Source organism: Periplaneta americana, chromosome 1 (assembly GCF_040183065.1).
Source record: "Periplaneta americana isolate PAMFEO1 chromosome 1, P.americana_PAMFEO1_priV1, whole genome shotgun sequence".
NCBI lineage: Eukaryota > Metazoa > Arthropoda > Insecta > Blattodea > Blattidae > Periplaneta > Periplaneta americana.
The window spans coordinates 139,893,127-139,907,590 of record NC_091117.1 but is presented as its reverse complement, the minus strand read 5'-3'; the positions used below and the strand labels follow the sequence as shown (position 1 = coordinate 139,907,590).

Below are 14,464 nucleotides of genomic sequence, written 5' to 3'. Positions count from 1 at the left end.
TGGCATTTCTCAGAATATCTCAGGCTTATTACCGCTTTCGTTTACAACATTGTTTTATTTGTGTAATGTTATATCTCACCGCTTGGGATGCACACTGGATAGTCTTTGACGAACTAAGTAGTTCATAATTCTCGGCACTAGCGGCACCTATGAGAGCCGGGTGTGAATAACAATCAGAATGGCCCCGTTTTGTCTTTTTATTATCTTCATGAGAGTTCTCTACTGGCCCCATCTGAAAACTGAGATCCTTCATAACATTTTCCATAATCATAAGTATTCCCTCTTTTCAGACTCACTGGTCTGAGAGTAATCTAAATTCTAGGATAGTTGGAGAGATCTGATTCTTCCTAAATCCCAAAATACGGGGCAGATATATTCATTGGTCTGTCTGAGGATAACGGATGCAGATTCTGGAGATGAAGATTGCAAGGACTCCGACCGAGCTCAACTACAAGCCGTAGTAGAGTTAGTGACAGAGCTACTAGACATTATAATGACGGGGGGGGGCACCGATATTAGAAAAGATTCAGATCTTATCGGCAATGAAATTGAGAATTCTCCACCACTGACACATAGAATAAAGCGAGAAAGAAATAAAGGTGAGCACATGTCTAACGAACATGAAGTAGCCCCTTTACAAGAGGAAATCAAAGTTCGTCTGCCTTATGTTTTCCGTAAATATAATTGCAATATGAGTGGAGTACATATTTCTGATATACGTGGAAAAAATGGCACATACCATTACTTTCGTGGTTATTAGGTGTGTGCATGAACAATGCTTGGCTTCTCAGTCAGTCGATCATATGGAAAGTCTTTGGATGTACTCGCCTTCGGCCACGAAATAATGCAAGCCTAAAATTTGACACTTCTCCAAAGAGTGGAAGACGAGTTCGTTCCTTCGATACCATCAAAGAACACTGGAGGAATGATCACTGTGGGCACTAAACCCAACAACAAAGACGGTGATACAAGATTTGTGACAATGTAAAAGCATGTCAGAGATGCACCATACCATGAGTAGAACTAAGGACTTATGTCATGTAGATTCAGTAGGTTATTTTACGACGCTGTACCAACATCTCAGGTTATTTAGTGTCTGAATGAGATGAAGGTGATAATGCCGGTGAAAAGTGTCTGGTGTCCAGCACCGATAGTGACCCAGCATTTGCTCATATTGGGTTGAAGGAAAAACCCGGAAAAGAACCTCAACCAGGTAACTTGCCCTGACCAGGATTCGAACCCGGGCAACCTGGTTATGCGGCCAGACGCGCTAACCACAGGTGTGGACCTTATGTCATGTACCATAATTTATTGTGTGTTTCAAATTATTTATTTCTTCCAGTACAAGGTTTCCTTATACCAGCTATAACGGCTGGGGGGATCATCGTGCTAACCACACGATACCTCATCCTGGTTGGATGATCGTCCACCTCTGCTTCGGCATGTGGGCGTGAGGCCAGCAGCCGGCTGGTCCGTCTAGGCCCTTCAAAGGCTGTAGCGCCACGGATTTTTTACAAGGTTTCCTTTCAGATGTGTGAATGTAAAATACATGTAAATATGAATATAGCTCTCAGGGAAATTATTCAATAAATATTTTTAAAAAATCGTATGCGTTTTTAATATGGTAATGATTTGTTTACACATTACTTTTAAATTAAACAAGTTGCATACTACGCAAAAGCATAAATAAAACAAGAAACCATCAAAACAACATAATGAACAAATTCTCGAGGATGTGCCATTATCGACCCACCCCATAAATTTTTACCGAAGTAACAAAAATCAGTATTTCCATAGTTCCTCATGCTTACAACGTCCCTCTGACTCACTTAATATATGTGAAACAAAAATTAAAAAAAAAATAATCTGGGCATAAATGGGTTAATGACGCTATCATGATAATCACAACAAAAAAACACATAAATACACATACATGAGATAATGAAACAAAAATTGATCAATGTAATTAATGATGTGCACTTTGATAAAAATCATGCATTAGATTTATACATCACATTATTAATGACGCTATCATGATAATCACAACACAAAAAACATATAAATACACATACATGAGATAATGAAACAAAAATTGATTAATGTAATTAATGATGTGCACTTTGATAAAAATCATGCATTAGATTTATACATCACATTATTAATGACGCTATCATGATAATCACAACACAAAAACATATAAATACACATACATGAGATAATGAAACAAAAATTGATTAATGTAATTAATGACGTGCACTTTGATAAAAATCATGCATTAGATTTATACATCACATTATTAATGACGCTATCATGATAATCACAACACAAAAACATATAAATACACATACATGAGATAATGAAACAAACATAAGTATTAATTAAACTATTCAGTGAACTTATGTTGGTTCTGTGTATGGTAAGCAGATACATGCATACAAGTACGTTAATGAAACAATAAATATGAGACTTCGATGATTAAAATATGCAGTGTACTTACATTCACCTCCAACTGGCTCAATCGATACACATAACACGTTGCTGCACAATCGTATATCTGTAATGATGGCTCCATAACTCCTGGATTTCTACAGCGTATTGTATGAAATATGCCATTACATATTTCATTATGGTACAACCTACAATGTAATTGGAAGTCCATTCTTGCACTGTATTCCTATGAAATGTACAACGTCTTATTTATACGAGTTTCCTCAACGTGTTTCGGGGCTCATTCAAGGTTAATCCCCAACTCTCACACAGACAGGCATTGTTTTTTTTTTTCTCTCCTAAAATAATTCATCTTGTACTTCTGACAGCGAAGGGGCTCCTGTTCTGTCTAACCCCCTTAAGCAACATATTACCTAAACTACATTAGTACGCATGTCCAAACACTTTCGCTTTCTCACCTCTCTCGCACGCACGCAGATGCAGGAGATCACGCATCGCCTGACTTTCACCTAACTTAAATTTCCACACGTGTCTGTTCCATGTCAGGGTTAACCATTATGTTGTAAGTAATTAGATTCGTATTTCCGAGACATCTAGCATTATGTCAACACATCATCCATATCTCATCATATCAACTCAACATTTACAACTTATTACCTAACTTAAAATAGTACATATTTCTAACACACTACCAATAATGCAACATACTTGGTGATACTAACATATTTGTATAATCGTATTCATTTCTACTCACCTCTCCGCTATTCACTTCTTTTGAAGTCCACTTTATGGATCGTTTTACTCCCTCCGCCAATCGGCACCAACCCTCGGTACACCAACAATATCTTTGAATCAGACGTTATTTCATTGAGAACCGCTTCAGATAAGTTCGTAAACCGTTTTGGGAGGAAAACAGATAAGTCTTCTAAATCCGCCACTATCACCAGACCGTTTATAGTGTTTGATTTTCTTAGCTTTTTCAAAATATACTCTTTGTTGGGAGTTAACGTCCCAATATTGCCTATTCTTGTGTACTCCCCAACACTAATGCGTGATAATGTAGCTAATGGATCCATGATACAACTGTATACAACCTGAATTCTTCCACTTTTATACCAGTGGCATGCAGCAAAAAACTCTTTCGCAACTGAACCTTCTCTTCAACCGGCTGGGCTGCGGAAGGTCAATGTGTACGCTGAACACATGACACGTGTCGAGGTGTTGTTTACCTTGTCATGTGTCAACACGTTACGCTTCCACTTTCACATTTGGTTCAAGGTGAATTACAAACAATGGACCTCAACACATGTCGAGAGGTTTGCCTTGGACTTATGTAACACAGCATTCACTTTCATAGGGGAACCTAAACTCCTCCCTCTCACAGAGCGCAGTGAATAGGAAAGTCAGGTTAAACCAGAGAGGGTCCAGTCTGGTACACTGATGGTTTCAAAACCAAGTCACAAACTGGTGCTGGATTATTTGGAAATGCCACAGTCTTTCAAGCTGAGATTTTAGCCAGTGTCAGGAAAAGTATTAGGAAGGGCTACAATCGTGGACATATTCTTATACTTTCAGATACCCAAGTGACACTTAAGGCACTTGAAGACCCCTTGGTTAAGTCAAAACTGGTATTGGAGTGCCGTGAGTCCCTCATGATACTGGCTGAACAGAACACAGTTCAACTGAAATGGCTGCTGGAACATGCAGGTATTCATGGTAATGAGAGAGCAGATGAGGCTGCCAAAAAGGGAACCAAGATCCCATTCATAGGACCTGAGCCTGTGTTGGGATTATATCTAAGAATAGTAAAAGAGGTTATCAGGGACTGGGCTCTCAAGAAACACAAAAACTACTGGAACTCAAGTGAGAGCTGCAGACACTCTAAGGCCCTCATAAGAGATTTTAATAAAAGCAGGTCGACTTGTTAAAACTGAGCAAGAAACAGCTCCGCTGGACAGTCGGTTTCCTTACAGACACTGTGCCCTCAAGAAGAACCTGTACAGGATGGGACATAATATCAACCCAACCTGTACTCGTTGACAGGGAGATGAGTCTGTAACTCATCTATTGTGCGACTGCAATGCACTCACCCATCAAAGAGCTCTCATCTTTGGAAAACATTTTTCAAAGCTTGAAGAGCTATCAACTGTCCCAGTCCTTAGTTTGATTCAGTTCATTAAGAGCATCAAACTAATGGACTGATAGGATATTATGATGAGGATGTGTAATAGATCTTTTAGGTCGCATTGCTAGGGCTGTTATAGCCCTCCCCCTTTAAATTAAATTCAATTCAATTATGTGAAAATAAGCCCATTCCTTTATTAACAAAACTATATTATAATTTTTCTATAAATTTACTTTTTATCAAATTTAGGTACGGTATGAGACTTATAATTTATTCTTTCGTGACTTTTGAATAACCCTACATTAGGTACAATGTTAGCCATTCTAATAGGTTATCTGCTCTCCACTATGGAGATTCGAATTCAAATTAGGTGAATCTATGTTTGGTGGACAAAAAATTGTTAGACTGGGTTTTCTCAAGGCACTTGCGTTACTTTAGCATCCTCCCACCACTTCTACATAAATCACAGTCATTTTCATTACCCGTGTAGTAACAGTAAACCACTGCAACATATCATCTTCTCTGTAGACCAACGGTCTTACTAATAAATCATGTATAGTTTTTATACGAGACTTATGCAGAGTTGGGACAGAAAACGTTACTAATAAACCATGCATAAGTGATGGATGTATAAACTATACAATGGGAATTGCTTTGCAGTAGTTATATACATGAAATCCCTTGTCTAAGAGTTGTATATAGAGAAAAAAATGGCCACTCCTCTAACAGCTGTTCATATCAACTGTCATTTTATGATGATGGTTGCCTTGTAACCACAGAAGAACAAATCAAAGAGCACAGAATAATAAGAATAATATTGCTGTAGCTTGTACTCTTCGACCAAAATACAGTGTGGTAATCAATCAGAGCCAGTTGTACTATTCATACTTAACACAGCACACTAGAGCACTCTACCGGATGCAATAGAGAACCTCAGATATTCTATTACCTTTCGTAATGAAGTAATGACGAAACTATGACGTAGCTATGTAACAGTTATACTGTTATACACGAAGTATGTAGTGATTATTAGTAAGGAATTTACACACGACTTGTAAACGAGCTACTCATTGTATAAGACAGTTAAACACCTGTATATAGAATTTTTATTAGTAAGACCGCAAATCTATACAACTTTTATAAGGGAAGTTCAAAGGAGCAAGTAAACACAGGAATCCTTGGAGTTGATGCTGATACCTGAGTTTTTAGATATGACACTACACACACACATATAAGTTTTTATTCTTAAAACCAAGTATCTTTTTAAGCAAATGAAAGTCTGTCATCATACGCAATCAAAACAATAATTGGGACATTTTAGTCCTAATAAGTAATATCAATAGAAAGGACCATTTTCCTTTTATTGTGAGCATCCTAACAAAATCAATATGACTGAAAATTTGGAAATTGCTTTCTTTCATTCCAGCATAATTTCTCAATAGCCAGTTACAGCATAAGCAGTTATAAAATTTCTATAAGGATTAATATGCCAACAGTGTAAAATGTTAAGTCCTACTGCATGTCTATCTAATGTACAACCTTAAAATTATCTGAAATGTTACAATGACAAAACTTTAATAAAGATAAAATTCCTAGAAGTATTAAGATTAATATGCCAACAATGTAAAATATGTTAAATATTAAAATACTCACAATAATTCCATACTGCTCATGAAGAAGAAAATTATGAACAAGTTCTGGTCCACGCATATACTTAAGGCTTTTGGTCATCTTTGGAGGTCGAATGTTTGTAGGTAATGCTGGCACTTTCTCCATAAACCTAAGTTTTGTTCTCTCTGGATACTCCACATCTAGTACAGAAATCATACAATACATAAATTAGAAAATTCTGAATAACACACAATGTTTAATATGTTTCATTTTCTTCCTTTTCTTACCAACTCTCTTATTAAGTTTTCTATTTGGTAGCTATGTAATTGTTTCAAATGAGATTAATTATTAGAGACTGGATTTTAAAGGGAATCCCATTTTTTTTTTTAACACAAAACATGAAATAATTATTATGATGTTCAAAACTATCTTCCACTGACCAAATTATATGGTTTTGACTTCCCTTTTCCCCCCCTTTTTAGTCCATATTCTCTTTTATCCCCTCTTTTTAAAAACATCTCTTATTTTGGTCCTTTTTGACAGAATATCGCAAACATTCAGATCATTTTCCTATATTTTTCTGATAGGTCTATAACTTCCTGAGCAAGCGAAAATAAATATCGTTCTTCTTCTGATTCCAGACATTGAAAAACTAATAAAATGTGCTGATTTAGAGTTCAGGATAAAAAGAAAATTTTCACCTCTGGTTTCAGTTGATGTTGAGCGGTCATTTTCTGTTTATAAAGACAGAGAGACAGAATCATATTGAAACATATTGAATGTGATCAAATACAACACTTTCCTTATGTTGTGAAGAGATAAAATGTAAGATTGTGTGTGCCATGTATTTCCATGAATGTGCTGAAGTGTGTTTCGGGAGTAATATAGTCCTTTTTCAAATCCTTTTTTTGGTTACAACTTCCCCCTTTTTTGTCCTTTTTTGATGAAAAATTTTCCCTTTAAAATCCAGTCTCTATTAATTATTATCATCTAATCAACTAACATGTTAGTACCGGTACTAGACAATCCTGGAGTCATGATCAGGATTGGAAAGCTCTGGCTGTGGGAGGCAGAGGGGGGATAATCACTATTATAACTGTTCTGGACAAATCCCAATTTTGACAATTTGGTCTTGACAACAAGTGGTGAAAACGACAAAATTTGCATTTGGGAGTAGTTGTTAACTAATGCTGAGTTCTTGGCAATAAAGCCATTAACTTTCTTGCTCTTCAATGTTTCTCACACACAGTGGGTTTAGAAGGAAGGGTTGGACATCGCTGAAGATGATTCTGACCCATTTCTTCCTAAAGACTGCACAATGGATAAAGTTGTGAGGAAATAATACCAATTTTGTTCAATTTTTTGACAAACAGTCATGCCTTGTGAGTAATTGAAAGGATGCAACTGTACTTTTCCTTGCATAGCTTACTTACTTACTTACTGGCTTTTAAGGAACCTGGAGGTTCATTGCCGCCCTCACATAAGCCCGCCATTGGTCCCTATCCTGAGCAAGATAATCCAGTCTCTACCATCATATCCCACCTCCCTCAAATCCATTTTAATATTATCTTCCCATCTACGTCTCAGCCTCTCCAAAGGTCTTTTTCCCTCCGGCCTCCCACTAACACTCTATATGCATTTCTGAATTCGCCCATACGTGCTAAATGTTCTGCCCACCTCAAACGTCTGGATTTAATGTTCTTAATTATGTCAGGTGAAGAATACATTGCGTGCAGCTCCATGTACCAAATCTTATAACCTTATTCCTTTGCTGTGGTCATGCCGGAGAATCAGTCCCATTCGAGGCTTATTGTTAGGTTTTGTAACAAGCTGATTTTTACAGTTAGCCCTTCGCCCAACCCCCAAGCTGGAGGACCGCCCCTTATCGGCTGTCCACGACTGCTTATTCAATATATTCGCAGCTACCCTCCATATCTGGAGGCCGTCTCCTCTATCCACAACCTGAGGACGCGCCATGCCATGGTGATAGGAACCCACAATACATGGCCTTGCATAGCTACTCAGGAATTATATTTTGTTGTGCATAGAGACACTACCATCTTTTATTATTTTAAATTTCGTGGAAATGGTATGATATCAATGGTACAGAGCAATATTTTCGTACCTACCACTACTGATGCTGCTAGTTTTTTAATGGGTACCAGCACACTGTGGATTATCTGGTAATAAAGCTGCTGACCATCTTGCTAAGAAAGGAAGTAAAATCTTACAAAACCCCATGTCAACTTCATCATTTTCAGCTGTTCAAAAATTAACCAATTCTACTACAACTGAAAAAAATGGTTCGTTAACATACTATCCCCCACACTTACGCGAGTTCTTAAAATAGTTATAAAATTTCCTTCATTCTCTACTGGGGGTTTAGTTATATCAAACTCACCACAGTTCCTATGACTACATAATGGCAGATCTTGTCGTCCACATAGTTTCGATAACTGTCTCGAGTTTTCTTCCTGTTTTCCAAAGCCTGACTTCTCTTTCCATTATCAATACTTAAATCAATAGATAATTTCTTTCCAGACATTATACCTAATAAGTTACCTGTTTTCAATGTGGCAGTGATATGATACTGTGATTATGAGGGTGCAAGAAAGTTGATTTTGTATTTAAAATATATGTGACTTTCTATATGACCCAATCTTTTAAAGTTTGACATACTCTGAAAATGAGATTTAGGTAGCGTACTTTAGAACAAGTAGTGGGCAAGCCGACCTAAAAATTTTCAGTAGGCTCATATTTCGGAATTTAGCGTCCTTTATTCCATAGTATATTTGTGTTTGTAAATCTAACTCCCATCTTTGAAAATATCTGTAACAAATGAAATTAATATTTAAACTAAATTAAGCTATACATTACCAGTATGTGCTCTGAACGTAACTAACGTTAAAAGTACAGTAGATTATCTGAAGCCTCCTCTCCCCCAAACAAAATCCTGGGTGCGCCCCTGATTTCAACCATGGCAGTAAATAGCTTCCCTTACTTTAAGGACTAAGGACAATATATAGGTATTCATACAGAATCAGAAGATTTAACTACTACGCATTTTACTTTTCTATTGCTTCGACACACTCACGAACGCACGCACACACACATACACCACTAACATTAAATAGAACAATTAAATATAAACTTACGATCATATTTTTCTGGTCGTGGAAAGTATTTGACTCCAGCCACTTGTATGATACTCGGCATGCCATTAATGCCTGAAAAAATAAAACACATCCACTTTGAAAGAATGGTGACAGCAGTGATAATAATAATAATAATAATAATAATAATAATAATAATAATCATAATAATAATATTGACATTTTTAGTGGGTTATTTTACGATACTGTACCAACATCTCAGGTTATTTAGTGTCTAAATGAAATGAAGGTGATAATGCCAGTGAAGTGAGTCCGAGGTCCAGCAGTGATAGTTATCCAGCATTTGCTCATATTGGAATGAGAGAAAACCCCAGAAAAAAAATCAACCAGGTAACCTGGCCTGACCAGAATTCGAACCCGGGCCACCTTGTTTCATGGTCAGATGCGCTGACCGTTACTTCACAGGTGTGGACATAATAATAATAATAATAATAATAATAATAATAATAATAATCATCATAATGATGATAATGATAATAATGATGATAATACTAATAATGATGATAATTACCAACACTGACACACATTTTCAATGCTTCACTGACGGCATCCATTATTTCCTAAAGCTTGGAAAAATGCCTTTGTGCGCCCTATACCCAAAGTTAAAACGCCGACTACCCCCAACAACTATCGACCTATTAGTATTCTACCTACCTTATCGAAGGCGTTAGAGAGGATAGTACACAGACAATTCATTGACTACCTAAACAGATATGAACTCTTGGACACACATCAGTCAGATTTCAGGACTCGACACAGTACAGCAACTGCACTGTTGGAAGTAACGGAAGACATCCAAAAAGCTATGGACGAACGTAAAATTACAATACTGACACTACTAGACTTCAGTAAAGCGTTTGACACTGTAAATATCGACTTACTGACGAGAAAATTACGATCACTCCAACTATCAGAAAGCACAGTTTCTTGGTTCTCCTCTTATCGACTCTCAATGCAAGAAAATCACAAGCGATCCTAGTGAGGCATCAACGTCTATTATGCAATACTACTCCTGCTCTTCCAGTCAAGTTAAACGACACAATAATCCCTTTTGCTTCCTGTGTTAAAAACCTTGGAGTTTACTTTGATACGCATTTAAACTGGAATAACCAAGTAACCCATATTACCAAAAAAGTGCTTTCCATACTACATTCCTTAAACAGCATTCGAAAATTCCTTCTGCTATCACTCAAGAAAATACTAATGGAAACACTAGTAATGCCCCACTTCGATTATTGTTATTTTCTACTGACTGACCTCAATGTCAACCAGTCGCAAAAATTACGTGTTCATAATTCTTGTGTTCGCTTAGTCTGCAATGTCCGTTGCGCTGACCACATTACCCCATCCTTCCAAACTCTAAACTGGCTATGGCTTAACGAACGTAGAAATTTTCATTCTCTTGTTCTCCTTTTCCAAGTCCTTCACACTTCTACACCTATTGCCTCCCATTTCAGTTACCTGTCATATCATAATCTGTTCACACGCATGCAAAATAGCCGCATACTAGCCATATCAACACATAAGACATCATCGTATTCATCATCATACACAATCTCGCTCTCGCACTTGTGGAATACCCTCCCAGTGACATCAGAGACTGTCGGAATTTAGTAGCGTTCAAAAGCAAGCTTATTAAGCATTTTCTTACTGCGCAGAGTAGGTTTAATTTGTACTTAATCAATAAAAGAAATGCTTCTCTCTTCTTAACTTTTACAATAAACTGTCTAGCTTTTATTAATCACATGATGAAAGAGTGATGGAACGGAGAAAAATTCTCTCCGGCGCCGGGATTTGAACCCGGGTTTTCAGCTCTACGTGCTGATGCTTATCCACTAAGCCACGCCGGATACAATCCCGACGCCGTTTAGAATCGTCTCAGATTAAGCTCCATCTCTTGGGTTCCCTCTAGTGGCCGCCCTCTGCACTACGTCATAGATGTCTATGAACGCAGGACCGAAGTCCATACATGTGTTGAGGTGCACTCAGATGAGTGACTGTTTGGCCGGGATCCGACGGTATGGGCGCCGTCTTAAATCACAAAGTGATTTATTACGCATATCATATATATATTTTGATGTACCGAAGTACATATGATATTTCCATGCAGATATTCTGCGTCATCACATGATGAAAGAGTGATGGAACGGAGAAAAATTCTCTCCGGTGCCGGGATTTGAACCCGGGTTTTCAGCTCTAAGTGCTGATGCTTTATCCACTAAGCCACGCCGGATACAATCCCGACGCCGTTTAGAATCGTCTCAGATTAAGCTCCATCTCTTGGGTTCCCTCTAGTGGCCGCTCTCTGCACTACGTCATAGATGTCTATGAACGCAGGACCGATTTAAGACGGCGCCCATACCGTCGGATCCCGGCCAAACAGTCACTCATCTGAGTGCACCTCAACACATGTATGGACTTCGGTCCTGCGTTCATAGACATCTATGACGTAGTGCAGAGGGCGGCCACTAGAGGGAACCCAAGAGATGGAGCTTAATCTGAGACGATTCTAAACGGCGTCGGGATTGTATCCGGCGTGGCTTAGTGGATAAAGCATCAGCACGTAGAGCTGAAAACCCGGGTTCAAATCCCGGCGCCGGAGAGAATTTTTCTCCGTTCCATCACTCTTTCATCATGTGATGACGCAGAATATCTGCATGGAAATATCATATGTACTTCGGTACATCAAAATATATAAATTTTATTAATCAGTTAATCTTTCAGTACTTTGATTTTTATTGTATTTGTAAATTTAATATTAATTGTAATTATAATTGTAATTGTATTCTTAATATTGTAGTTGTAATCCCCTGGTAGAGGGGAAGAGAAGGCCTGATGGCCTTATCTCTACCAGGTTAAATAAATAAATAAATAAATAAATAATAATATTAATAACAATAACTAGAGCTAGGATTTATATGTAGTAAAAGTTTAGAATGATGCCGAGTATAGTGGAGTCGATGTGATGCCAGCTAAGAAGGTTCTAAGCCTGGTTGAGAAGACTTGAAATGCAAGAAAAATCACAAGGACTAGACAATGCAGCTTTTAAATTCTCGCTGTTTTGTAAGTGGTGTTTAAGAGGATTAAAGACCCTTAGCGCTAACTAATGGAAGTACTGAATGACAAGAATGGCAAGTATAAGTAAGTAGTGGGGGCATGACTTGCATGTTTATAAACTACACCGACTAAAAATATTAGCTATTATTACATACGAATCCTAGTTCTAACAATAATAATAATAATAATAATAATAATAATAATAATAATAATAATAATAATAATAATAATAATAATAATAGGCTGATGATGATAATAATAATAATAATGTAAATATAACTTTCGGCTAGGCTAGCCAGGTTTTAGAATGCAAATAAGGGACAGCTGCAAAATGAGAGAGAGGGGGAGGGGGAGGGGGAGGGGGAGGGGAGGGAGAGGGAGGGGGAGAGGGAGGGAGAGGGAGGGGAGGGGAGGGAGAGAGAGAGATAAATGACAAGAGGCTGAGAACTGTGATAAGGTTGTCATTTAGCTATTCCCTCATCTAACCCATTCTAACCTTGTCAGAACTCACTGTTGTGTTGTGGCCGCTTTAAAGGTAATGTTTATCAATAATAATTAATACACAAAAGAAATATTTAACAGTGATTAGACAGGGAAATGAACTCTAGTGCACACAGACACGTCCGCCATATTCACAAATATAGAAACAGATGGGAGAAGACAATGGGAGAATGCATTATTGCCAACAATACGAATATAAATCACATATTATTGCACTAGAAGTACAGAAAACCCACCAAAAATTACACTACCACTGAAATTGTAAGAAAATATTGTCTAGCACACACTGACTTATCAGCTATTTTCCTAAAGAAATTAAACTGAGAGATGATAGGCCTATAACTTTAGAAATCGACATTTGGAATAATAGGCCTAAATAAGCGAGTTTTCGTAAGATCGAGGATCAGTGACAGATTAAGTTCGGTTTTTCCAGTCTTTCGGTATGCCTTGCATATGTTTTTTGGTACACATAAAGCGAGTTTTCGTAAGTTTGTAGACCAGCAACAGGTTAGGTTTGATTAATTCAGATTTTTGGTGTCCCTTGCATATACGTGTTTTGGTATATAGGTTCACATATAGATTTACCCTGGACCGATGGAGTACTTTCCCACATAGTGCAACATCATGCCGGTATCACTGAGTTATGTGATCATTGCGTGTGAAAATGTTGGAGAAGGCACCCTGCACTAGAATATCCCTTGATTTTTATGTTTCTGCCTAGGAATCGAATCCCTACTCGGGATTGAAGAAACTGGGCCTCTAAGAATTCCACATTGGTCACAACACAGGTATTACTGGATGTCAATAATAGTATGTTGGCAATGGTTGAGAAAACAAAAGAAATTAATATCAATGTAGTGAATACCTGGAATCCGTCAGTCTACACCAGTATCCCCGTGGATCTGACTCTAATAAAGATAAGTAAGTAAGTAAGTAAGTATGTATGTATGTAAATATTAAATGTTATGTTTTATTTAATGACGCTCGCAACTGCAGAGGTTATATCAGCGTCGCCGGATGTGCCAGAATTTTGTCCCGCAGGAGTTCTTTAACATGTCGTAAATCCACTGACATGAGCCTGTCGCATTTAAGCACACTTAAATGCCATCGACCTGGCCTGGGACCGAACCCGCAACCTTGGGCATAGAAGACCAGCACTATACCAACTCGCCAACCAGGTCGACTGTATGTATGTATGTATCCAATGCCTACCCATGTCACTTTATGTGATTTAGGTTCCGCATATTGCGGATAGATGGCAGGACTGTGACCCATTTTTCTAGTTGCATACCACTTCGGCGGGCCACGCTATACATGATGTGTATGGAGTGTTATGTCTTGTTCTAGGGTGAGTGTGTGTGTAAGTGTTCGTGTAAATGTAGTGTATGGAATGGAATGGGTGGTGGTGGTGGTGGTGGTGGTGACGATGACGATGAGGAAGGGAGAAAGGGAAACACGGTGTTGGTACGTAGCCTACTCCTGTCGAATAGCACCAAGGGGGCCGCTAGGCTTAACGTCCCCGTCCGACGGACAAATCACTATCAACAGT

General features: G+C 38.0%; 1 protein-coding gene across 1 annotated transcript in view; it reads right to left on the bottom strand.

Moving 5' to 3' along the window:
• The window catches only part of mRpL16 (mitochondrial ribosomal protein L16), a 46,915-nt gene that overhangs the window by 31,442 nt on the left and 1,009 nt on the right, over positions 1–14,464 (bottom strand). The window contains exons 2-3 of the mRNA XM_069828354.1: positions 9,340–9,411; positions 6,227–6,384 (exon numbers count right to left, since the gene is read on the bottom strand). Coding sequence (XP_069684455.1) covers positions 6,227–6,384; positions 9,340–9,411 — 230 coding nt within the window. The remainder of the gene's footprint in view (positions 1–6,226; positions 6,385–9,339; positions 9,412–14,464) is intronic.